The following is a 26,605-nucleotide window of genomic DNA, read 5'->3' on the forward strand; positions in this document are numbered from 1 at the left end:
ATCTGTATTCCAAGGAAATCATAAAAGAGGGAAAAGAACTCACATGTGCAAAAATATTTGTAGCAGCTCTTTTTGTGGTAACAGAGAATTGGAAAATGAGTAGATGCCCATCAGTTGGGGACTGGCTGTATAAGTTGGGGTATATGAAGGTAATGGAATGTTATTGTTTTATAAAAAATGATGAACAAATTGATTATAGAAAAAGCCTGGAAAGATTTACATGAACTGATGAGCAAAATAAGCAGAACCAATAATACATTTACATTTTAACAGTAAGGATTGTGTTGATCAGCATCAATGAAGACTTGGTTCTTCTCAGTGCTTCAGTGATCCAAGGCAATCCCAATAAACTTTGGATAGAAAATGCCATCTGTATCCAGAAAAAGAACTGTGGAGATTGGCTGTAAACCAATACATGCTTTGTTCATTTTTTTTTCTGGTTTTTTTTTTTTTTATTCTCTCATTTTTTTCCTTTTGTTCTGATTTTTCTCTTCCAAATTGATTCAGAAAGAAATGTGTATTTTAAAAAAGTTAATGTACATATATAACCAGAAAGAAAAAAAAACAGTTAAAAGAAAGGGGAAAAAAAAGAAAAAGAAGGATTAAAAAAAAAAAAGATAAATGTTATCTCTGGGACTGGGTAATATGGAATCTTAGGCATCTTAGAAATGAGACTTGCAGTTTTTTGGACAAATGGTTTTAGTATACTAAAGAGAGTCTGGTTAAATAATTTTCCAAAGAAATATCCTTTGATTGAGATAAGACAGCACACTTTAAAGATATCTTTTGAGATAAGGCTAAAATTAGTTTGTTCAAAAAAGTCCAGAACAGACAAAAGACCTCTCCTTTCTAAGAAAGAGAAAACTTAGATGGGGATGGATATCATCAGAAAAGCTAACAAAGTATTTTGTTTTGTGTCACAAAATAACAGAATTTTAGAATTGGAAGGGATCTTCCAATCCATATAAGTGTTTAATTCCTAAGATTTGTTTAGTGTTAAAAAAAAATGACATTTATGATTCCATAAGAAAAATAAAACAAAACCCTTTAAAATAGGAATTTGCATATTATAATGGGAATTATATACTATTAATGAGAAAGCATTTATTATAGAAGGCATACTATGTGACTGGCATTGTGCTAAGACCTGGGGATTTAAAGACAAAAATAAAATTATCCTTGCTTTTAGATAGAGCTTGTATTTTATTCAGGATGATCTGATCTTTGGATGCAAGTGTTCAAATTCTTTAATTCTTATTTTGTCTGTTGGTGGAGAATTGGGGTTTGAATGTGACCAGCCCTTTTAATTGTGAATGGCATAAAAACAAAACAAAAAACCCCAAATTCTACATTGATGAACCCAGACTTTATTCTTTTGTCTATTGATGCACAAATGACATTGTCAGGCCCCTCTATGAAGGGAAAGTTGTTAAAAACCATCAAATGTCTTTTCTTACTCAGCTGAGAGTTGATTGTGCTCACTTGAATCTACATTAACGTCAGGGAAATATGCCACTAGCTATACTGAATCTTCTGTCTTTGGGGTTTCTTATGATTATGGGAAATTGAAACTACCTGTAAGATGCTTTTGCTGAAAGATGTGACCGTTTCCTATTAGGTCAAATAGTTTATACTTTTCCTTATTTCTCTCCAATCTCTCTTGTCCAGTTTAGATGACTGCTTTTCTGAGATTGGTCCTAGATCCTGAAGGCACGTTAGAGGTTGACAAGAAGCTTTTTCTTCTAATCATCTTTGTTCCTTTCTCCATTGCTGTCTGACTTTTCATGCTATAAAATCTCAAAATGGCATTTTGAAATTACAGTTTGGATTTGCCCCCTTGGCTACTATGTAATCTTGGCATGTAATTCAAGTATTCATAACATTAGTATATTTTAGCTTCATTTGTAGTTTACCTGCTTTAGTAATCACTATTGCATGTGCCTAAGTAATTCCAGCCAATAGGTATTAGTATATTTTAATTTGTTAATTTAATTTACTTTATTTGCTCATTGGTATATGTTATATAATTATTATATATTATTTGATTTGTTTAATTTGTGTATCTGGCCTTAATGTTGAAGTGGTCATCCTGTGCTGTGTTACTTTGACTGTTTTTTGATTCTTAGGAGTGTCATGCTGACCAGGGCACTAACTCAATTGAGTACCACCAAACCCTGTTTGCCGGCTTTTTAGAATTTGTCAGGTCTAAATTTATACTTACCATAGTGGCCTTAGAGATCATTCACTTTTCATATCTATGCAATATCTCCTCATGACTATTAAGTCTCTCTTTGCCATTATCCCCATGTTCTGGCAAGGATATTGGTTTGGGCTTTGAGGGAGTTTTTGTTATTATTATTGTTACTTCTCCTCCTCTTCCTTTGCTATTATTATGTTTTCATAGAGAAGGAGATTGAGTGTAAAGTGATTTGTTCAAGGGTCATATCAATTGGAGCCTCAGTTTATATGTGAGGCTACATCCCACAGCAGTAATTTTTGGTATAGTACTGAGTTTTATTAGATCTACCTAAGATACATGTAGAGGAAATTCATGGGCTCCTGGGATCACAGATTTTGAAAAGAAAATAGACCATTTTGTCCAGCTTCTTCCCTTCATGAGGATGAGAAAATGAGGGCACCGGAATGGGAATGGGACTTGGACTTGCCTATGATCACATAAGGCAGTAAGCTTTAGAGATGAGATTTGAGCCCAGATTTCCTCATTCCAGAAGATATAATAGTATCTGTGAATAATTATGTGATTATTTTAGATTTCTCATATGTAATTCAAAGTCTTTGACACAAAAAGTCATTGTAGGAGCTTTTTTATCTTTTAGAAACCATGATGATACCATTGTATATTGCTAATATTCTTTTTTCCCCTCTGTCTTTGTTTTAGGTTAAAGATCGAGGTCCAGAAGCCACCAGAAGATTTTTTAATTGGTTTTATTGGAGCATTAATTTGGGAGCAATTCTTTCATTGGGAGGCATTGCATATATTCAGCAGAACATGAGCTTTGTGACTGGATACATTATCCCAACAGTTTGCATTGGAGTTGCATTCATTGTATTCCTCTGTGGTCAGAGTTTTTTTATCACCAAACCTCCTGATGGCAGTGCTTTTACTGATATGTTCAGGATTTTGGCATATTCCTGCTGTTCACAGAAACAATTCAGGGAACGTAGGAGCAGCAGGTATGTAGTGACAGTTCAGTGTAGGCTTTATGATTAACAATTCAAAATTCAATGTTGGTGTGAAGTGTACGGGCTGATATTTTGCTATAAATCATTTATGTAACGTGTTTTTTCTCTCAGCTTGATTTTTGGATTTGGGTACTTTTAACAATAAATTTGAAAGAAAATGAAGTACACTGAATTAACATTTACTTTTTCAGAGTACTGATTATATCAGCTTACTTTAGGAAATACCTTCTTTCTTTCCTAGTTCTAAGCTCTATACTTCTTTGATTGTCTTATCCTAGCTCCAATTTGGGACAAAGAAACATCTGCGCCTGTTGAGGTTTCTATAAATGTCTGTGATAATCCCCTAAGTGATCTGGTCCCAAACTATTGATGTAATTGGAATGAACAGGTAGAATACTAGAATTAATGTGGTTTGAAATTTGAGTGGAGATTTTCTGTCTGTTTAGGTATAAGATTTAGAATTTATAGGTCAAACATTCCTTTACTCACATCAGTTCTACAAAGAAAGAAAGAAAACCTACAAAGAGCCATCAAGTAGCTTGACAAAATGTAAGCATGTGTTGTGCATTATTTTCTGTGCACAGATGAGCAACTTGTGGAAAGTAGAATGGGTTTTGTTTAAAAAAAAAAATTATCCAGATCAATTAGTTATTTAGTAATTGAAGGTATAAATATACAGTTCAATACAGAATGTAGAAGTATTTTAAATTCAAGTAGAATTATGTAGTTTGAAATGCATATTATTTAAAGCCAAGAACCTAAGAGAAAAGCAGAAAGACAATTAAAATAACAAAATACCTTAGTATATAAGAATTAGCATATAGCATATGTAAATACATACACACACACATATAAGTTTGATTAGAAGCAGCTTGGACAGATTAGGTAGCTCTTTTGATTTAAGCAGGCATTCCTACATTCCCATACATTTCCCAACAGGGAAATGGAAGAAAATTAGTGGTTTTGTTGTTGGAAGATGGAGGGAAATAGAAAGAAAAGCATTGTATGTTCATCCTTTTATTAGATTTCAGAAACAAGTAGGACCAGAAAGAAGACAGACCCAGGAAAGACACAGTAATGTCTCCTTAGCACAAAGAATGGAATACTCATGGTGTTTAGTATTGAAAAGGACTCGAGCAATCGCCAGGGCCATTCTCCCTTTTTGACATAGATAGAAATGGGCCCAGATGGCTCTAGTGACAGTGAGATGCCTTGTAGGTTTAGACATTCAGAAGAGTTATTTGTCATCTGGCTTACTTAGAATTTATATGAATAATATTAGAAATATTTTGAATCATTTGTGAAATAACTTGGGCTTCTTTTTCATATTTTAGTATAGCTACTCAGTTGCATTTGAACCTGAATTGGATTTCATTACCTACTGTAAATGGTAAATAGTCTGAGCGTGGTGGCACATTGGATCAAGTCCTAAATCTGCAGCCTGTATGACGTCACATAAACTAGCTCTGTGACCTTGGGCAAGTCACTTAACTTCTTTTTTGCTCAACTGTACAATAGGGTTAGTCCTAGTACTGATCTCCCAACGTTTCTGTGAGGATCACATGAGCTATTATTTGCAAAGCATTTTTCCTAGTACTTGACACCTAGTGTAGGTGCTTACCAAATCCCTCCCTCTCTCCCTCCTCAATTGAAAAGATATGGGTAAAGGAAGGGTAAACTTCCTAGCTGGAAGTTGGCTTTATCTTCCTTCAGTAAATGGTGACTCATAGCTAGAAGAAATACTGCATGTCTACTAATTACAGAATTCTTTATGGAAAGGAAACGTTTAAAAATGTGATGGTTTACACAGCATGATTTCTGCCTCTGCATTGCCACAGTGATAAGATTGACAGAAGTTGCTGAGGGAAGCTGTGTAGTGACTTGGATGTTCCAGTTGTGTTATACAGAAAGCAGCATATGACCTTTCCTTATTGTTTTTGATGTAAACATTTAATAGCAGAGTACATCATAATAATTGTAGCCTTTCACTGAAGAATTGCACACTTGTACACACAATGTTAATGTCAAAATTATCCATTTACATAGTATATGTGATAGGGGATCAGTATCTTAATATTTTATGGTTCTTCCTTATCACAAGTGAAGGAAAGGAATTATGAAAATATTTATACTTGAATGACAAGTGACAGCAACCCCATTACATGTGTTTATTAATTTCTCTCCATTGTTGGGATTTATTTTATGGTTAAATAAATTTACTTGGACCAGAGGGATGGACAATTTAAGCCTATTCTTTCTATCAGTTTTTGATGTGTGGAGCCAATCCTATAATTGAAGATTTACTGTTTATTTAATATTGCATTCATAGCCAAAAGTAAAGTTCTGGCTAAGTCATTGATTAGAATATTTATATATGTGTGTGTGTGTGTGTGTATACAAATGTGTCTGTGTATATAGACACATCTATGTATGTGTATGCACACACATACACCCTAAGAATTACTGTAAGATTATTTCTAGAGCATATGGTATTTCTAATGAGTATGATATTCATATGTTAGAAGATAATTTTAATTAGCCATATATAGTATAATGCTTACCAAATATATTTGCATTGTATTGAGTATTTTAGTAGCAAAGTAGACTATGGCCTTGTTTCAATGTGTTCAAGGGAATAAGAGATTTAACTGCATAAAAACTTGTCCTTTTCCATGGCCTAGGGAAAGAGTCTTTTCCTGCCCATGTATTAGAGCAATTAGAAAAGTCTAGAGAGGGAGTAGCTTTTCAGGGAAAATTCTTTTAAAAAAAAATTAATAAAACCAAAGAAATAATGTAAACCCATTCACTATGAGAAAAAGAAAACAACAGCAACAACTTTTTGCTCTCCTTTGGTTTTCTTTATGCATCCTCTTGTCCCTTCCTTCCTCACTCTCTATCCTTCCTATCACATATCCCTCCCATACTTTTGATTTAAAAAATGAAGTGTAGTTCCTTTTAGGCTGCTGTTTTTATGTTAGCATTATTTCAGATATGATACCTTTCCAAAGTTAGATATGTTTCTCTGATTGATCATTTGTAATGATGCTAACTATTACATTTAGTTATGTTAATATAGATCACCTTTAGTGTAGTCATTTCCTGTTTTGGATATTTATTATTCACTACCTATAGTCAGTAGACATTGAGGAGAGGGGGAACAAAACAGTCAACAAGATAAAGATAGAAAGGAAATATTTTCTGTTTTCGAGAAACATATTCAAGTACATATATATGTGTGTGTGTGTGTGTGTGTGTGTGTGTGTGTGTGTATTTAGTAATTTCTTTGAGAGAAGACATGAAGGATGATCTGGAAAGACTTCATGTAGAAGATGATTGGGGGCCCCTGCAAGCTGAGGCTTGAGAAAGGGGGAGCTGACCCAGGTGAAAGCTTTTGTGCTGATCTTGGTCAGGTGACTGCTTTGTCCATACTGGGTGGGATAGGGAGACCTGTTTTCAAACAAATAAACAACATCCTATTTGAGTTGAGTTTTGAAGGAATCCTGTGATTCTAGGAAGCAAGGCTAAAATTAGTACACTTAAGAGAGGAGTTTTACTTGGTGTAAAGGTGTGGGAGTAGGAGATAGAATATTGTATTTGTGGAATAATAGAAAGGTCAGTTTCCTTGAACTATTATGTGTGTGGGAGAGAGTAATGTGTAAAAAGGTAGGAAAATTAGATTGGGGCGAGATATGAAGGGAAGCAGAAGAGTTTGAACTTTATCTTAGAGATAATAGTGAGCCAAGGGAGTTTGTTAATTTATTGAAACCTGTGGTTTAAGAACATCCCTTTGTCACCTGTGTTGATGCTGGATTGCAGTGGATAAAAACTTGAAATGGAAGACCACTTAGAAGGAGGCTTTATTTCATTTAGGGAAGCAGTGATGCATGCATCAGTGTGGTGCCCATATATAGAGAGAGGAAGACAGATTCAAGAGATGCTACTGAGGTAGAAGTAACATAATTGGCTATATGGGAGGAAAGAGTTTGAAGGTGACTCAGATTGTGAACCCTATTATGGAAAGGCTGATGGTGTGCTTGGTAGAAAGTGGGGGAAAAAAATGTATAGATTGGAGTGGGATGAGGGAAAGAATGAGAGAAGGATTTGAGTTGGATAGCTAGATCTAAGAATCATCTGTATAGAGATTATAATTGAAGCTGTGAAAGCTCCTCACTAAATGAGAGAGGGAAAAAAAAGAATAAGAAAATCTTGATGTAATAATAGCTAGAATTAGTAAAGTGTTTTACTATTTGCCAAATGCTTTATGAATATTACCTTATTTTTATCTTCCCAACAACCCTATAAGTGCTATTATTATCCCCATTTTACAGATGGAAAAAAAATGGAACAGTTGGAGGCAAAGTCACTTGCCCAGGATCACAAAACTAGTAATTGTTTCAAGATCTTCCTGACTGTTTGTCCTTCCTACTTCCAGGAGTCTGACTTAGGGGTGTCTCTTCTATACATTAACTCAGAAATATTGTCAGCTAAGCCTAAAAAATGAACATTGTTAGGTAAAAGAAGAGAGACTGTCTTCCCTAACATATATAACTGTTGAAGCAGTCTTGGACTATTATTATATAATGCAGTTTTGCTACTGGGACCATTTCTTTGAAAGGTGGTATAATAGTTCTATACATAGCCACAGAAAAGGAAAAAAGGGAATATAGGAAGGAAAAAGTGGGGTTGTTAACTTTTAGTGGGCACAGTGTAGTAAATATGAATGTGGAATCCATAAATATGTATATTGAAATACAATCAAGAATATTCCATTCTCCAAACTTTTTCTACATTCATTTGGCTACAAATTAATATTAAACTAATTCCTGTATTTTATTTCCCAAAGAGAAACCATTGGAGTATTTCAGCAGTCTCATAAACAAAGTCTATTTGATTCATGTAAAATGTCCCGTGGAGGGCCATTTACAGAAGATAAAGTGGAAGATGTAAAAGCCCTAGTCAAGATTATCCCGGTTTTCTTGGCTTTGATACCTTACTGGACAGTATATTTTCAAGTGAGTGGAAATAAGTAGAATAATTTGCTTCATTTCCCTATGAAGGCTACCCTAGTCCTTTCCCTTGTCTATAAAATATTGTTTTGGATACAGCATAGGTCAATAGACAGTAATTAACAAAAGGAAGCAAAAAGTACAAATCAGCTTGTTGAAATGGCTTTGTATGGAATACGCAGACTTAATCTGTAATGCCAGGGGACAGATATAATGTAGGCCAGGAGTTATCTTGTTGGCTTATGCAAGAAGTATTAAAGAGCTTTCTAGCCAATTGTAAAAACCCTAAAATTTACCTCTTCTGCTCATATACCAATGTGGCCCTGTATCTTTTCTTGGCCTGTCTCTTTCATCTGGGAATGGGAACCATTTAATGCTTTTTCAAAACATTTTTTTTTCTTTATATTTGCTTAATATGCCTGATTCACTTATTTCTCCTTCCTTTCATTCCCTATTTTCTTTTTCATGCATCAGTGTTGAATCTCTCTATTTGCTTAGATTGACCCTGCTCTTTGTAGGGTATCTATGTGGCTATATATATTTGTAGAGGAGTCGTATTTGTATCTTTAAAACCTATCATTTTTAATGTCACATTTCTCTGTTATATCTAGATGCAGACAACATATGTTTTGCAGAGTCTTCATTTGAGAATCCCAGAAATTTCAAGTATCACAACCACTCCACATACGGTAAATAAAGCCATAACTGTTTCAGTTATGAAAATAGGCTTGTTGTATGGAAAAAAATTCCTCCTTTCCCTCTATACCAATTCCTCATAAAAGTAGTTGTGGGATAAATAGTAGAAAAGGTGTTCCAGTTGAAATGGAAATGTTTGCTCAGGTAGCGTGGGTTTTTGCTCTGTTCCAATAAAGGATAGTGTTAATTCTGGTAACGGGCGGTTGTGTGATTGTGGGCGGCAAATTTGTGATGGAAAACTAATTTAGGCATGCTGTGTTCCTTAAACATCCCTGCATTATACTAGAGCATTGGAGTAGGGTTAGCTATACAATACTTGGAGTTGTTTAATTTGGTGGAGTAGTGGTAAGTTGAATTTGAGGTGTTAAACATATCTATCACCTGGGTACTTCAGCTTGAAGAAAAACTGCCATTTTGCAAAAATGAGTAGAAAATAATATTACATAAAGTGAAAGCTATTTCATTTATCTAAGTGGTAGTGAATATTTGGCATGGTGACACCTCCCTCACTGGAGAGTAAGAAGAAAAGAATATTGATTTGCTTTATTTCTAATTTTTTTTTCCCAACTATGAGGTACTTGTTTCTCAACTATACAATTATGCATAAATGGTGATAGTAAGGGTACTAAATAGTGAAATGTACTATACGCAAGGGTTTCTTCCTTTTTAAAAAAGATACCCATGTAATTTAGACTTTGGTAATTTAGATCTTTTTGCATTGGGCAAATTATCTACTGTTTCCATTTTAATTGTCCAGTTTCCAGCAGCCTGGCTGACCATGTTCGATGCATTGCTGATCCTGCTCCTTATACCAGTAAAGGATAAACTAGTAGATCCTATTTTGAAGAGAAATGGTTTGCTGCCATCTTCTTTAAGAAGGATTGCCGTTGGCATGTTCTTTGTCATGTGCTCAGCCTTAGCTGCAGGTAAGAATGTGTCAGTGAGACACAGAAATTGACTCAAATTTCAGCCCCATAGGAACTTCTTACTACGAATATCCAGACCATGTCAGTAATGGTGGCAGGTGAGTGGCTTGACAAGTTTGTGCCCCCAGCATATTCCTAAAACCCAACTGTAGAATATTGTAATTTAACTTTTAGGAAAGGGTGTGATAGGGTGTATTAGGAAACTACTTTTTTTTTTTTTTTTTTTTTGGTGCTTGTTTTTTGCTTGCTTGGTTAAATAATGCATAAAGAAGTAAGAAAGGGAAAAAAATAGGCACTATTCTAAGTGCTTTCCTATTATTATCTCATTTGATCTGCACAACAACTTTGGAGGTAGGTGCTATTATTATCTCCATTTTATAGGAAAAACAGACAAATGGAGATTAACTTACTTGGGGTCACACAGCTAGTTTGGTTCTAAGGATAGATTTGAATTAAAATCTCCCTGACTCCAGACCCAACACTCTATTCACTGTACCATCTTCATGGTTTTTGTTCTCTATTCCTCTGGGGGATAGCCATGATTTTTTGACAACAATAATAAATAACATTTATATAGATCTTTAAGGCTTGCAAAGTGCTTTACACATTACTTTATTTGAGTTTTAATAGTCACACAAAGTAGGTTAAGTATGATTAGCCCCATTTTATAAATAGGAAACTGAGGTTCAGAGAGGTTGAGGGACTTTGCCTATGATCACAAAGCATGAGAAAAGTGGGACTTCACCCAGAGTCTTCTGAGCAAAGACTGTGGCTAATATGGATAATTTGTACAGGGATATATAGTGAAAGTCTGTATTAATAAATTCTAAAAAAGTTCAGGAAGAAAAAAATGTAATTGATGCAGATGATTGAGAGCTGTGTTTGGTGCTTCAGGGGTTTCTACATTATTCTCTCTGAAGTCATTCCACAGGAGTTATTGTTTATCCTTGTTCTTGAAGAGGACCAGTGTCACCAGAAGTGTGATGTCTTGATTTGCAAGTGAATTGGATTTAAGTGAGGGAGAGGGCTCTGCAGTCATTAGCTTCACTAATTTTCCTCTTGAATCTTTGGAGCCCAGTGGCAAGACATAGGTAAGGGATGACTGGAGATGGCTCCAGATGCAGTGGAAGACTTTTTATTTCTTAAGTTAAGGTTTCTCTGGTTTTAGTTTGTCTGAGGCAACACTCATTCAGTAATTTAATGGTAGATAAGAAATGAAACAAAAGATGGTCTAGTTTGCCAACTTTTAAAAAAAAAATAATAAATCTGGGAGAAGTAGATCCTACCCTGAAATCAGATAGATCTGAGTCCATATCTAGCCTTTAACACTTAAAGAGCTGTGATGGAGTACTAAAGAAAACATTCTCTTTGTTGACAGCAAATATAATTACTCCTGACCCTGATAAATAAGCTTATGATTTTAATTAGCTTTCATGTATCTTGAGTGACAATTTCTGTCCTTCTGTTTCTTTTTAAACATTTCACTTTTTAAATTTAGTATTTTATTTTCTCTCAATTACATGTAAAAGCAATTTTCATTATTCCTTTTTGAATGAGTTCCAAATTCTCTTCCTGCCTCCCTATTCTCGTCATTGAAAAGGCAAGCAATTTGAAATGCTATACTTGTGTAATCTTGCAAAACATTTCCATATTAGTCATGTTGTAAAAGAAAACACAGATCAAAATAAAAACTCAAGAAAAATAAAGTTAAAAAAGTATTCTTCAATATGTATTCAGATTGCATCATTTCTTTCTCTCAGAATGGATAGAATTTTCATTGATAAAGTCTTCAGAGTTATATTGGGATTAATATATTTCTTAGAATAGCTAAGTCATTTACAATTGATCATCTTACAACAAGGGTGGGGAATCTTGTACCATTTGTATATTTATAACATCATTCAAAAGCCATACAAAATTATCAGCTTGTAGAACTCGAGCAGTGGGAGGTTATTGTACCTAGCTTTCAGCTCATCATCAAATGATGGTTGCCTTACCAAATGATTTTGCGGGCCTTATATGGCCCAAAGGCCAGATATTCTCCACCTGTGTTTTGCAGTATTACTGTTACAATATTGTATACAGCATTCTTTGGATTCTATTCATTTCATTCATTCTTTTGCATCAATTCCTGTAAGTTTCCCCAGGTTTTTCTGAGAGCATTTAGCTCATCATTTCTTATACCACAGTAGTATTCCATCACAATCATATATACAAATTGCTTAGCCATTTTCCAACTGATAGACATCCCCTCTATTTTTTATTCTTTGCTACCAGAAAAGAGCTGCTATAAATAATTTGGGCACAGTTCTAAATGCTTTTATAGAATGGTTGAATCAGTTGATAACTTCACCAATGCTGCATGTGTCTCAATTTTCCCATATTTTCTCCAGTATTTATCATTCTCCTTTTCTGTTCCATTAAACCTATCTCATAGGTGTGATGTTGTACCTCAGTATTGTTTTAATTGTGTATCTTCAATCAGTAGTGATTTAGAACATTTTTTCATATGGTTATAGATAATTTTGGTAATTTCACCTGAAAACTGATTATTAATATTTTAAAACTCATCAATTGGAGAATGTCTCTTGTTATAAATTTTACTCATTTCTCTATGTTATCTGAGAGATGAGGCCTTTATCAGGGAAACTTGCTTGCTTCAAAATTTTTTTCATGGTCAGACTTGCCAATTGTATTTCCCTCCATCCTGTCTTCCCCTCATTGGTTCTCTTTTTCTATCTCCTTTCACCTTGTCCCTTCTCAACAGGGTTTTGCTTCTGTTGTCCCTTAATCCACCCTCCCTTCTATGAGCACTCCCTGCCTTCCCCTCAGACTTTTCTTATCCCCTTCCCCTCCTACTGCCCTATAGAGTAGGATATATTTCTTTTTTTTAAATTATTATAGCTTTTTATTGACAAAACATATGTGCATGGATAATTTTTCAACATTGACCCTTGCAAAAACTTCTGTTCCAGCTTTTCCCCTCCTTTCCTCCATCCCCTCCCCTAGATGGCAGACATTCCCATACATGTTAAACATGTTAAAGTATATGTTAAATACAGTATATGTATACATATTTATACAGTTATTTTGTTGTACAAGAAAAATCGAATTTAGAAAGAAGGTAAAAATAACCTGGGAAGAAAAACAAAAATGCAAGCAAACAACAGAAAGTGCTAATGCTATGTTGTGGTTCATACTCATTTCCCAGTGTTCTCTTGCTGGGTGTAGTTGGTTCTGTTCCTCACTGAACAATTGGAACTGATTTGATCCTCTCATTGCTGAAGATAGCTGCTTACATCAGAATTGATCCTCATATAGTATTGTTATTGAAGTGTATAATGATCTCCTGGTTCTGCTCATTTCACTCAGTATCAGTTCATGTAAGTCTCTCTAAGCCTCTCTGTATTCATCCTGCTGGCTATTTCTTGCAGAACAATAATTCCTTAACATTCATATACCACAATTTATTCAGCCATTCTCCAATTGATGGGCATCCACTCAGTTTCCAGTTTCTAGCCACTATGAAAAGGGCTGCCACAAACATTGGCACATACAGGTCCTTTTCCCTTCTTTAGTATCTCTTTGGGATATAAGCCTAGTAGTAACACTATTGGATCAAAGGGTATGCATAGTTTGATAACTTTTTGAGTATAGTTCCAAATTGCTCTCCAGAATGGTTGGATCCATTCACAGCTACCAACAATGCATCAGTGTCCCAGTTTTCCCACAGTAGGCTATATTTCTATATCCAATTGAGTATGTATGTTATTCCCTCTTTGAAGTAATAATAATTCAAGCAGTCAATCGGTAACCCTGCTTCGCCCATCTTCCTCTTTACTGTAATAGTTTCTTGCCTCTCTTAATGTAAGACAATTTACCTCTCCCTTTCCCTTTCTTCCAGTGTATTCTTTGTCAGCCCCATTATATTTTTTATTTATTTATTTTTTGCTGAGGCAATTGGGGTTAAATGATTTTCCCAGGGTCACATAGCTAGGAAATATTAAGTGTCTGAAATCAAACTTCAACTCGGGTCCTCCTGACTTCAGGGCCAGTATTCTATCCAATCTCCCCCCCTCTCCTCCCCCCCCCCATTTTATTTTTTAAAGATATCATTTCATCATATTCAGCTTATACTGACACACACATATATACACTCTCTTTTCTCTCTCTCTCTCTCTCTATTTCACTTAAGTACTCTAATAATAAGAAAGTTTTTGTGAGTTCCAAGTATCTTCCTATAAAGAAATGTAAATAGTGTAACCTTATTAAGTCCTTTATGATTTCCCTTTCCTGTTTATTTTTTTAATGCTACTCGAATTTTATATTTGGAAGTCAGATTTTCTAGTCACTTCTGGTCTTTACATTAGGAATGCTTGTGAAAGTATTATACTCAGTTTTTCTATGTAGGTGACTTTTGGTTATAATCCTAGCTCCTTTGCCTTCCAGAATATCATATCCCAAGCCCTCTGAGCCTTTAGTGTATAAACTGCAAAATATTGTGTAAATACTGACCATGACTCTACGATATTTGAATTGTTCCTTTCTGATCTCCTTAACCTGGTAGCCCTAGAATTTGGCTATTATATTTCTGGGAGTTTTCATTTTGGGATCTCTTTTAGGAGGTGTTTGGTAGATTCTTCCAATGTCTGTTTTACTTTATGGTTCTGGAATATCGTGGTATTTTTCCTTAATAATTTCTTGAAAGATGATGTTTAGGTTCTTTTTTTGAGCATGGTTTTCAGGAAATCTAATAGTTTTAAAATTATCTCTCCTGGATCCGTTTTCTAAGTCAGTTCCTTTTCTAATAAGATATTTTACATTTTTTCATTATTTTTTTCCTTTTCTGTTTTTTTTCTTTCTCTTTTTTCTTAGTTTTGCTTTATTTGTTCTTGTTGTCTCACAGAATCATTAGCTTCCACTGACTCAATTCTACTTTTTAAAGAATTATTTCCTTCAGTGACCTTTTATCTCTTTTTCCATTTGGCCAATTCTGTTTTTCATTGAGTTCTTTCATTAAATGAATTTTTGTGCCTCCTTTTCCATTTGGCCAATTCTACTTTTCAAAGCATTCTTCTCATTGGTTTTGTGTGCCTCTTTACTTTTCTTTTTTTTTTTAAGTGTTATTTTCTTCAGTGTTTTTTTTGTGCCTCCTTTATCAAACCATAGATACCTTTCCCATGACTTTCTTGCATCACTTTGCTTTCTTTTCCCAATTTTTCCTCTACGTCTCTCACTTAATTTTAAAAATACCTTTTGACTTCTTCCATGGTCTGAGACTAATTCGTATTTTTCTTGGAGGCTTTGGATGTAGGAATTTTGACTTGCTATCTTTTTCTGAGTGTTTTGTTCTTCCTGGGTACCATAGTAACTTTCTTTAGTCAGAATTATTTTCTGTTGTTTGCTTATTTCTTTGGCCTATGTCTTGCCTTTTAACTCTGCTAAAGTGGGGTTCTTCTTCCATGGTGGAGGGAAAACTGTTGCAAGCTTCAGAGATTTTGTGCAGTTGTATTCAGAGATACTTTTAGGGATCTGTAATTTTTCTGTTTTTCCAAGGTGGTCTGATCTAAGATGAAATGTGTTTACCACTCTCCTGGCCTATGCTCTGGTCTGTGAGCAATCGCAAGCCTCTTTTCTGCCATAGAACTGTGAGAGGTGTTCCCTATCCACTGTGGCTTCACACTCCTCATCTTGAGACTACCACTCAGGACTGCAACTTGTCTCTGAGTATGGGAAAACACAGCTTTGCTGCCACTGCCAACAAAGAGACCTCTGTAATCTTCTCATTAGACCCTCTTACCATTTATGGCCTGAGAACTCCAGTGGCAGCCACTGCAGCTGCTGATTCATTGCTTCCAAGGCCTGCATTTGGGGTCTGGTTTATGCTGGCTTGACCTGCACTAAACTGCACTCCATTCTCACTCCAGGGCAACAGACCTTTTCTATCAAACTTGTAAGTTGTCTTGTGCTGGAAAATTATTTCACCCCATCCTTTTGTGGGTCCTGCTGCTTCAGGGTTTGTTTGGGAGCATAATTTTAAAGGTCTTGGGAGAAATTTTGGGGGAAAGTGCAGGTGAGTCTTTGCCTTCTCTCTGTCATTTTGACTCTGCCTCCAGCTGCCACTCTCTTGTCTTGTATTTGTGTTTGGAATTTTATTATAGGAATGAATGCTATCTAAAAATGCAAAGACATGAAAAATGAAAGGATAGTCCATTATAGCCTGTCCTTCATCATCTGTTATTTTGAAGGAATTATACATAGAAGTGCTGCTGATAGGGTGTTTGCCATCAGTTTGGAATAAAAAGTGAATATGCCTAAGATAGCAATACATAGATGAACATTTTTATGCGTATACTTAAAGGATTTGTGATATTTTCAGCATTGGAAACTCCACTTATTCAGATCTCTCGACTTAGTAACTTCTAGGGAATTGTCCGATGCACAGAGAAGATGAGGGGACCTGCCTGGGGTCACATAGAGAGTAAGTGTCAGGGGTGGAATTTTGAACATGGGTTTAAGAGAATCCAAGCTCAGCATTTTAAGCATTCTTAAGTTCAGGTTCTGTATTTTTATTTATAGTTTTCTTTTTTTATTATTTTTATAATAAAAACATTCCAAGAAGGGCTCCATTGGTTTCATTAGACTTCCAAGAAGGTAGAAGAAGCCAGAAAGATTAAGAATTGTTTGTACTGAATTACAGGACGCTTAATATGGATAGTGGATCAAATGGTGCAAACTTTTGTTATGCCTAACCATTATTCCTAGTCAATGGTAAAATTAATGAGAATATTAGTTAATATATTTGTCCTAAAAAAGTGTTTTTTATAAAAATGCCTTTCTGCTTAAAATTAATTTTATTTGTGTATGTGGGTATAGTATATTGTATTTTAATTTGTGTGTGTGTGTGTGTGTGAAAAGAAAAAAGATCTGATAAGTTGCTGGTGTATTAGAGTTATAGATATAGTCTTTTAGTTCCACAGAAGTTAACTATTCCACCACAAGGAACCCAGAGAAAATGACAAGTTGAATAGTAAAAGCATGCCCTGGTATCTAATGGTTAGAACTGAGGAAACATTTCACAGAATGACCTTGATCTCAGATGCCAGCTAATCCAGTCCATATTAGACTTGTTCATACTCAAACCAGAATCCTTTCCCTAATTCACCTCACAGGTGGTCATCTAGCCTGGGGAAGGCTGAAAATTTCTGATGATGGAAGCCCTCTACTTTTTGATATAGTCCTTTCTGCTTTTTGGTAGCTCTAAAGGTTAAGAACTTTTCCTTTCATTAAGCGTACATTTGCCTTTGATAAGTTTTATCCTCTGGGGCTAAGCAGAGCTAGTCTAATCTCTTTCCTACATGATAGCCCTCCAGATGTTTGAAGGCTTTAAAAATATTTGGGTAACTAAAATCTTTAATTTTCTAGATATTTTAGGTCATCAATGTAGTTAATGTAAGATATTTAACCTGTAAGACTGACTTAAGGCAAATATTACACACAGAAGATCTAACATATTACTTGAAATTGTGTATATTTAAATAGTTCCATTTCTCTTCGAAGAGTCTAATTTGGTGTCTGCCACAAAGCTTATCTGTATATACCAGAAGTTAATGAAAGACATGGAAGAGATGCAGGCTTCCTTTCTGAATTAGTAATATAGTCACTATCGGTAGATAATATAGTCCAGGTTTGGGGACATCAACTTTGCAGGTTTTCATCCCAGTCATAGTGGGGCAGCAAGGTTGGAACATGGATGGAGTTCTAGTGAAACATCTGTGTTGCCAAAGACTTAGTGTCTTCTGTTTTCCAGTCTGAACTGAACTTGCTTTTGGTACCAGCTGTTTACAACATTATATCTAAGACGATTTTTTCTTTTAATATTTTGGTGATGAAAGAAGGTAGGGAGTAAAGTGGCTGGTGACTTTGCAAGGCTCTTCTCAATTCAGTCCAGTTCATTCTTTAAGCATGATATTACCTCCCTGATGTCACAGTCCTCTTTGAGAATGAAAGACAAATAACATCTTTCTTGATGTCCTAGTATTTCTGTACTTACTTAAAATGTAAGAACCTCAGCTATATTACCTTTTACCATTTTCTCTACTTCTTTTATTTTATAGCATCAATTTTCAACTAGATACCCCTTCCTAAACAGTGACTTATCTACATGGATATACGTTATATTATGAAGTTCCTTCATTGAGTAAAGTATAAATCTTCTGATGCACTAACAAAATAAATACCATTGACATTTTAAGCTTAGAAAAGATAACTTTTCTTTGGATCTCTGCTTCCCTGCCCATCATAGAACGATGGGTAAGGAGAGAGAGTGTTTTCTATTTGGCCATACAATTTTTCAATTAAAATGATAATAAGGAAGTAGTATGAGAAAAGTAGTGTAAGAGATAGAAAATAATTCCGAAATGAACAGTATTATATATTAAGAAGTGTAAATATTACTGCATTTGTACTTGTTATGATTTTGACATATAATCTAATGCTTGTATGAGATGAGAGGGTCTAAGTAAAGATTACTAGTCACTTCTACAGCTTCTAAGTATTATATACAACAAACCATAAAAAATCTTTACATTTTTAATTCTAGGAATTTTAGAGAGTAAAAGACTGGACATTGTGAAGGAAAAGACAATTAATCAGACAATTGGAAATGTCACTTACCATGCTGCTGATTTGCCAATATGGTGGCAGGTTCCACAGTATGTGTTGATTGGAATGAGTGAAATATTTGCAAGTATAGCAGGTAAGTGTTGTTATAAATTCAGCAGATGAACTCAAAGTATTGTTATAGATTCAGCAATGTACTTTTCAATGCAAATCTATTAAGGCCTATTGATATACACCTATTTGCTGTCCCCACAAAATCTATACTTTAAAGGTAACATTTATAAATTTTCTTGGCATTTAGTAGATCTCCATATATATAACTTTTTATCCAAAGAAATATCCTTTTTTTTTTTCTTATTTTATTTTATTTTATTTTTATTTATTTATTTTATTTAATAGCCTTTTATTTACAGGTTATATGCATGGGTAACTTTACAGCGTTAACAATTGCCAAACCTCTTGTTCCAATTTTTCACCTCTTACCCCCCACCCCCTCCCCTAGATGGCAGAATGACCAGTAGATGTTAGATACATTAAAATATAAATTAGATACACAATAAGTATACATGACCAAAATGTTGTTTTGCTGTATAAAAAGAATCAGACTCTGAAATATTGTACAATTAGCTTGTGAAGGAAATAAAAAATGCAGGTGGGCATAAATATAGGGATTGGGAATTCAATGTAATGGTTTTTAGTCATCTCCCAGAGTTCTTTCTCTGGGCGTAGCTGGTTCAGTTCATTACTGCTCCATTGGAAATGAAAATATCCTTATTTTTAAAGTTAAGTTTTAAAGTTTGATCTTATTTTTGAATATAGTTTCTGATTCACCCGAGTATATCAAATGTAAAAATTTTTGCTTTTAAAATAAATATGAAGTTATGTTGGGGGAAATATTTTATTTAAGTAGAAAATATGCCTCTGAAATGGGTATTCTTGTGGGAGCATTTTAACTTTTGATACACTCTTCAGCAACCATATGTGCCTATGGCTGGTTTCCCTTATAAATATATAATAAAACATTTTTCAAATTTAATCACCACACTTTACCAACACTTGTTTGTAGACTCTGCTTGATTAATGCCAACCTGTATTAATGTCAACTTGTAGCTACTCTACAAGTAAGTCTTAGGAGTGGTATTTTTCCCTTTTAGAATAGGTGGAGAGATTATGTTTGAAAACATTTTCATTATTGAAGAAGATGGAATATTAATTAGCAAAACAAACGAAACAACAAACATTGATGTTTTTAAAATAATTGTGATGGTATTGACTTTATTTTTCTCTACTGTAGATTTTAGTCCTAATTTACTTATGGTATAAGAAAGGGCAAGAAATTGGACTTTGAAAATTTCTGTTTGTCAAGATTCAACACTCTCTAAAAATGAGTTTCTAGTGGAATCCTGACTCTAGTAAGAAGGTATAAGAATACTCCTAGATAGTATCTTCATTGATGATTCACTATAGGATGCTTTGCTCTCACCCTCCCAGCAACAATACCAGGGAAAGCAGTTGGACTTCAATCATTCTGATTTTATAACATTCAGTTACTCATTTTTCTGAATAATCTCATATGTATTTTTAATACTTTTGAAGGTATTATAAGATATTGTGGTTAATTCTAACTTACTCTTTGTGTAGATTTGTATTTCTGAACTAGTGAATGTACTGTGTTGCAAAACAAGTTATATGTAGTAATCTATAATCCTTACCACCATATCTGTGTAGAATAATTGGTGACCTATTTATCTCCAGGAAAGGAACTAATATTAATATGGGTATTATGGAAAGCTGAATCTAGAGAGAAACTTGGTTTTTATTTCTTATACACATTCAGAAATAATTTATCTGTGTATAGTGTTAAAAACATCCAATTCTTGAAACATTATATATGATGACAGTATTATTGCATGCTCACCAACTTATAGCTTGTATCACACCAAAAAGGAAGGAGAAGACTCTATACAAAGGTCACTTTTTGTATCTTAACCCATGTCTAGAAAAACTGAGTATTTGGAAATGATGATTCCCCAAAATTTGTCATGGTTTACATTGAGACATAGATTATTATTAATGTTTATTAAATTTGCAGTTGACACAAAGCAAATCCTAGGTAACAAAAGGATCCAGCCAGCTCAGGGGCTAGAACTGAATCTGAGAAGTTGAAATTTAAGAGATATAAATTTAAAGTCTTCTACTTGAATCAAAAATAAGAAAAAAAATTAACTTTAGAAATATAAGATAGGGGAGCTTCAAACAGCTGTTTGAAGCAGGCCTAGAGGTTTTTAGTATATTCTCAGATTCATCTGAGTTAGTTGAATGATATGGTAACCAAGAAAGACAATGCATTCCCCCCCCCCCCAATTATAATTAAAAACAGCATTTTTTTGGGGGGGGGCTTATACATGCACATTTATTTTCTTTTTAACATTTCCTTATTAATCATGTTGGGAGGGAAGAATCAGAACAAAAGAAAAAAAATGAGAAAAAAAAAAACCAAGGGAAAAAAAACAAACCAACCATGAACATAGCATGTGTTGAGTTACATTCAGTCTTCATAGTTCTTTCTCTGGACGTGGATAGTGTTTTCCATCCAAAATTTATTGGGGTTGCCTTGGATCACTGAACCACTGAGAAGAACCAAGTCTATAGTTGGTCATTGTACAGTCTTGCTGTTCATGTGTATAATGTTTTCCTGGTTCTGCTTCTTTCACTCAGCATCAGTTCATCATGTAAATCTTTCCAGGCCTTTCTAAAATCAGCTTGTTCATTATTTTTTATAGAACAATAATATTTCATGCTATATTTAGCAATTTCCCAATTGATGGCTATCTGCTCGTTTTCCAATTCTTTGCCACTACAACAAAAAAGCTGCTCCAAACATTTTTGCACATGTGGGTCCTTTTCCCTCCTTTATGATCTTTTTGGGATATAGAACTTTGCTCTGCTGGAGCAAAGGATCATACACACAGTTTTATAGCCCTTTGGGCATAGTTCCAAAAGTCTCTCCAGAATTGTTGGGTTCATTTCCCAGCTCCAACAACAAACATTAGAAGACAATGCATTCTTAATCTGCCTGAAAAGAAACACAGCAATAAAGAGGGGTAACCCCCCTTTACTCTATCCTGTTCAGACTATATTTGGAATGTTAGATGTTGAGTTCAGAGTGCTGCAGGATAGGAAAATACCAGTAAACTCATGAGAGAACATCCAGAACGATGGATGACCTATTCCCATTCCCAAAGTAGAGAATGCTTTAGGAACTAAAAAAAAAAAAAAAAAAAAAAGCTGAGTTAAAAAAAAAATATGGTTTATCTTCATGGATCATTTGGAGTAGTTGTATATGTTTATTAGGGAGGAGAGAAGAAGAGATATTTTTCTTTTAAGTGTATTTGAAGAACTGTCATTAGGAAGAAGAAGTAGAGTAGTGCTCCTTGACTCCAGAGTACCTACAAATAAACATTGTAAAGAAATTAAGTTTAGGCTCACTGACTAGAACATTCCCTATGGTTTAGAATCGTCCACAAATGTAAGGGGCTACCTTGAGAGGGCGTGCTTTCCTCCTTGTTAAAGGTCTGACCTTTAGACACTTTGTCAGTCATGTTCTAAGAGTTATTTTTTTGATTTGGGTTAAACTTGATGGCCTTTAAGATTCCCTCTAGTTCTGAAATTTTATGTAATCCTGATCAATTTAGACCTTTTGAGGATAATGCAGTAGCTTTAATAGTGAAAATGTCTTTAACTTTGAACTTCCTAAGTGTCTGTTACACTAATATTTTATTGCTTATATTCTTTGTTCTCTATTTTTTTTTTTAAACAGGGCTGGAATTTGCATATTCAGCTGCTCCAAAATCTATGCAGAGTGCCATAATGGGATTATTCTTTTTTTTCTCTGGAGTTGGGTCATTTTTTGGCTCAGGATTGTTGGCTTTAGTATCGGTGAAAGGCATTGGTTGGATGAGTAATCACACAGATTTTGGTAAGGACACTTTGGTCAAATCTCTTAAGTAATCTGTTACTAGCACTTAATGAAAAGTCAGTATTTCTTGTAATATGACTTGCCTCACAGAAGTTATCATGAACTTTGATTTCTTCTTACCCAGAAGCTCTTTTCCCCACTGGTTATTGGTGGTAGATAAAGACATAAAGCATATAAATATAGATTTAATTACATATTATATAATTATACGTTATATATTAATTACATATTTTCTGTGTAGGTAAACTGGTTTACTTAAAATATTTACCTGTATTAGTAAGAAATTTAGTTGGTCATATGATATACTTAATACTGTAGAGTAGGATGGATAATGTTGCTTCTAATTGTAAATCAACATGTTTTATTAATTACCTGCAAGCCAAGAATGGCTAGGTACTTTTATCTGTCAGAAATGGCAACCTTTTTAGTTTAAAAATGAAATGGTATCTTGACAACTGGCACCTTAATCTTGTAATGCATTTGAATTTAGATGATTTAGAAACATTAGAATTCAGTTTAAGGTTCTATGGTGGCCTACCATTAAAACACCTCTTAACTTTGTATTTTTACGATGACCCCTGACCTTCTTCATTAGGTAGAATCACAGAACTTTAGAGATAGAAAAGATATTTAGGAGTTATTTAGTGCATCTTGTACCTAACTAAGAGCTTTTGGTACATTATACCTCCAGAATGGTCTTGTAGCCTTTGCTTGAAGTTTTCAAATGTGTGAGAATCTATTTCTTCCTGAGGCAGCCCATTCTACTTTGACATAACTCTAACTATTATTATTATTATTATTTTTTTTTTTACATCAGACCTAACTGCTTCTTTGTGATTTTCATTCATTGTTCCAATATTTGCTTTTTGGATCCAAGAAGAACAAGTCTTAATCCCTCTTTTATGTGATAGCCCTTTAAATACAGATAAATATAAATATGCCTTTTCCATAAGTTTTTTCTCCAGTCTCTTCAGCTAATCCTCATTTGACATGATTATCATTCTCATTGCCTTTAGTGAACTTTGTTTATATTTTTTCTTTTTCTTTCTATTATAATGACTTTTTGTTCTTCAAAATACATGCAAAGAAAGTTTTCAGCATTTACCCTTGCAAATCCTTATGTTCCAAATTTTCCTCCCTCCCTTTACCTCACCTTTCTCCCCTAGACATCAAGTAATCCCATATGTTAAACATGAGCAATTCTTTTATACATATTTCCACATTTATAATGCTACACAAGAAAAATTAGATTAAAAGGGGGAAAAAGGGAGGAAGAAAAAAAAAACAAGTAAATAACAACAAAAAAGATGAAAATACTATGTTGTGAACCACATTTGGTCCCCATAGTTCTCTTTTTGGATGCAGATTGCCCCCATCAAAAGTCTATTGGAATTGCCATTGAATTATGTGGAATTGCCACAACCATCAGGATCTTGTTGCTGTATACGATGTTCTCTTGGTTCTGCTCACTTCACTTAGCATCAGTTCATGTGAATCTTTCTAGATCTTCCTGAAATCATCCTGTTGATAGTTTCTTATAGAAAAATAATATTCCATTCATACTATATACTATATACTATAATTTATTCAGCCATTCTCCATTTGATGGGCATCCAGTTTCTAGTTCCTTGCCATGATAAAAAGGGCTACAAACATTTTTGCACATGGGGGTCTTTTTCCTTTTTTTTTTTTTAATGATCTCTTTGGGATACAGGCCTAGTAGTGAGACTACTGGATCAAAGGGTATAAAGTTTGATAGCCTTTTGGACATAATTCCAAATTGCTCCTTTGGAGGACTTTCAAGCTTAGCAATGTTCTTTCTGAAATGTGGTTGTCTAGAACTGAGCACAGTATTCTAGATGGGGTCTGACCAGGACAGAAGACAGCAGAACTATTATGGCTGTCTTCCAATTTGCAGTGTTTCCAGTGCTTTAATATTATTAAATATTTAATGATTGATTATTATCTTCCTGCAGTCTAAGATCACATTATTTTGGGGGCGATTCTTTGCTGTTGTTTCTAACCACTCTTTTGTCTCAGTAGACAAATCTGCTGTCTAATCATGACTGCCCCTTATAAAGTTGAATAGTTGAATTTAATCTAACTTCAGTCATCATCCAACTTGTGAAAAAAACCCATTTATAATTTCTCAAATGTTTCGTCAGCTACAGTATAAGTTAATATCACTTATTTTGATTACCAAATTTTATTCCCTACTTATTGGTGTAACCAGCTCCCCAGTACCTGCAGTTGATACTTCTTCCATAAACTTTTCTTGATATTGTCTTTTGGTTTTAAGGGTTTTTTAATGACACTAGACACTGTCTGGTTGTTGTATCTTGTGAATTCTTGTTTTAAAAACATTTTATAAGTGGTGAGGTATATAAAGGTAATAGATACATGGTAGGTATATCTTCTGGTATATGCATATTTGTGGTGGCAGTTAGGAGGGTTCTCACATCACTGTTTATATTTTATATTTACCTAATAATAATGAACTGATTGAAAATTGGGAGATATATGGAGATAGCTTAAATACAACATGTATTTAATGTAATTTTAATTAAATTGTCTTTCCCCCCAGCAACCCTTTAGTTTTTATAAACTTGGCCATTTCCTTTGAAGGCACGGCAATTCTTCTGATATCCAGGTTACCGTTGGCATTACATATTCGTCTCACTCTCTCTCCTTCACCTCACACATTCATTTAGTTGCCAGATCTTGCTTTTTTCTGCCTGATCTTCAGATCAGAGTTTCTTCCACATTAGTTCAAATACTCATGGCCTCTTGTCTAGATTATTGGATCAGTTTCTTAATTGACTTTCTTGCATCAAGTCTCTCCCCCTAATAGACTATCCTACATACTGCTGCCAAAACACTTTTCTTTAAACACCTGTCTCTTACTTTGTTGTAACCTCCAGTGTCTTCCTCTTGTTTCTAGAATAAGCTTCTCTCTTTAGGGCTCTCTTTAAAGCCCTATATTTCCTGGCTCCAACCCATTCAGCCTCATTGGGCAATAACTCTCTTCACAGACCACAGACCCTGTTTTTTATACTATTAATACTCCTCCTTTCTCTCTTCCTTTGTACTGATTGCTTCACGTGCTTGACATGTTCTTCTTTCTTACTTCATAGAATCTTTCTTTAGGATGAAATTCAAGTCGTTTCTTTGTATGAAATCTGTCATGATCTTTTCAGTTACTAATGCCCTGTCTTTCATTTAGCTACTTTGTGTATATTTGCATTTATTCACTCTATGTTGTGTTTCTTTATATGTATTTGTTTTCTTCTTAATTTGAATGTAAAATCATTCTGATGAATACGTGCTTTATACTGATTTATGACACATAATTGGCACTTAATAAATACCCCTTGATTGAGTGATTTATTAGACCTCCAAAATTAGAAGCAACCAAAAATTTTCTGTTTCTTTTCTATTAAATTAAATAGAGACAAACAAAAAAAAGAGGAAGATAATCCCTTCTTTTCTTAAAAACAAATCGTTAGTCAAGTAATAAATAAAATACCCAGATATTGAATATTGTGCTCCCAACTTTCAACCCTCAATTGAACTCTACTTTTGATCTATACAAAGAAGTAACCACTGGAAGTTATCCTATGCTAGGCTCTCCTGGACTCAGTTAAGACAAGAATAATTTTCCTGATATAGTTATTTGGGTAGCATATCAGTTATCTGCCTTTGGCTTCTTTGGTCATGGCTATTTAATGGGAAGATAAAGACATCTGATAAACATTTTATTTAGTGCCTACTAGGTGACAGGTATTATGCTAAGTACTGGAGATACAAACAAAAAAAGAAAAAGATAGACCTGCCCTCTAGTAGTTTATAATCGAATAGAGGAAAATACAAAAAGAAACTGAAAAGGGATAGAAAATAGAGGGAAGGACTGGATTCCCCATGGGAAATGAAGTGATGCCTTTGCTGAGTCCCTTTCTTAATGGAGGTTCTGCCCTCCAGTCATGAAGAGCGAGTAGGAGTAATGAAGCATGTGAAGACCAGGCAACATGATGAGGTTTTCCTAATGATGAATTTCTCTGGCCTTGGTGGAGAAGTCAGAAAAATTCACAAGGTGAGCAGCCCGTGCAAACTAAGATGTTTGTGCTGAGCCCCCTCCTTAGATGAAAGTTTAAATGGAAACATTATGTGAGAGA

At 34.4% G+C, this 26,605-nt stretch overlaps 1 protein-coding gene across 1 annotated transcript in view; it reads left to right on the forward strand.

Annotated features, from left to right (window-relative positions):
* SLC15A4 (solute carrier family 15 member 4) overlaps positions 1-26,605 on the forward strand; it is a 43,194-nt gene that overhangs the window by 15,015 nt on the left and 1,574 nt on the right. Inside the window, exons 2-7 of the mRNA XM_031948415.1 lie at positions 2,900-3,195; positions 8,048-8,216; positions 8,822-8,899; positions 9,664-9,832; positions 18,435-18,590; positions 22,275-22,433. Of these exons, the coding sequence (XP_031804275.1) occupies positions 2,900-3,195; positions 8,048-8,216; positions 8,822-8,899; positions 9,664-9,832; positions 18,435-18,590; positions 22,275-22,433 (1,027 nt within the window). The remainder of the gene's footprint in view (positions 1-2,899; positions 3,196-8,047; positions 8,217-8,821; positions 8,900-9,663; positions 9,833-18,434; positions 18,591-22,274; positions 22,434-26,605) is intronic.

This window comes from Sarcophilus harrisii, chromosome 1 (assembly GCF_902635505.1).
Source record: "Sarcophilus harrisii chromosome 1, mSarHar1.11, whole genome shotgun sequence".
In the NCBI taxonomy this organism is placed as follows: domain Eukaryota; kingdom Metazoa; phylum Chordata; class Mammalia; order Dasyuromorphia; family Dasyuridae; genus Sarcophilus; species Sarcophilus harrisii.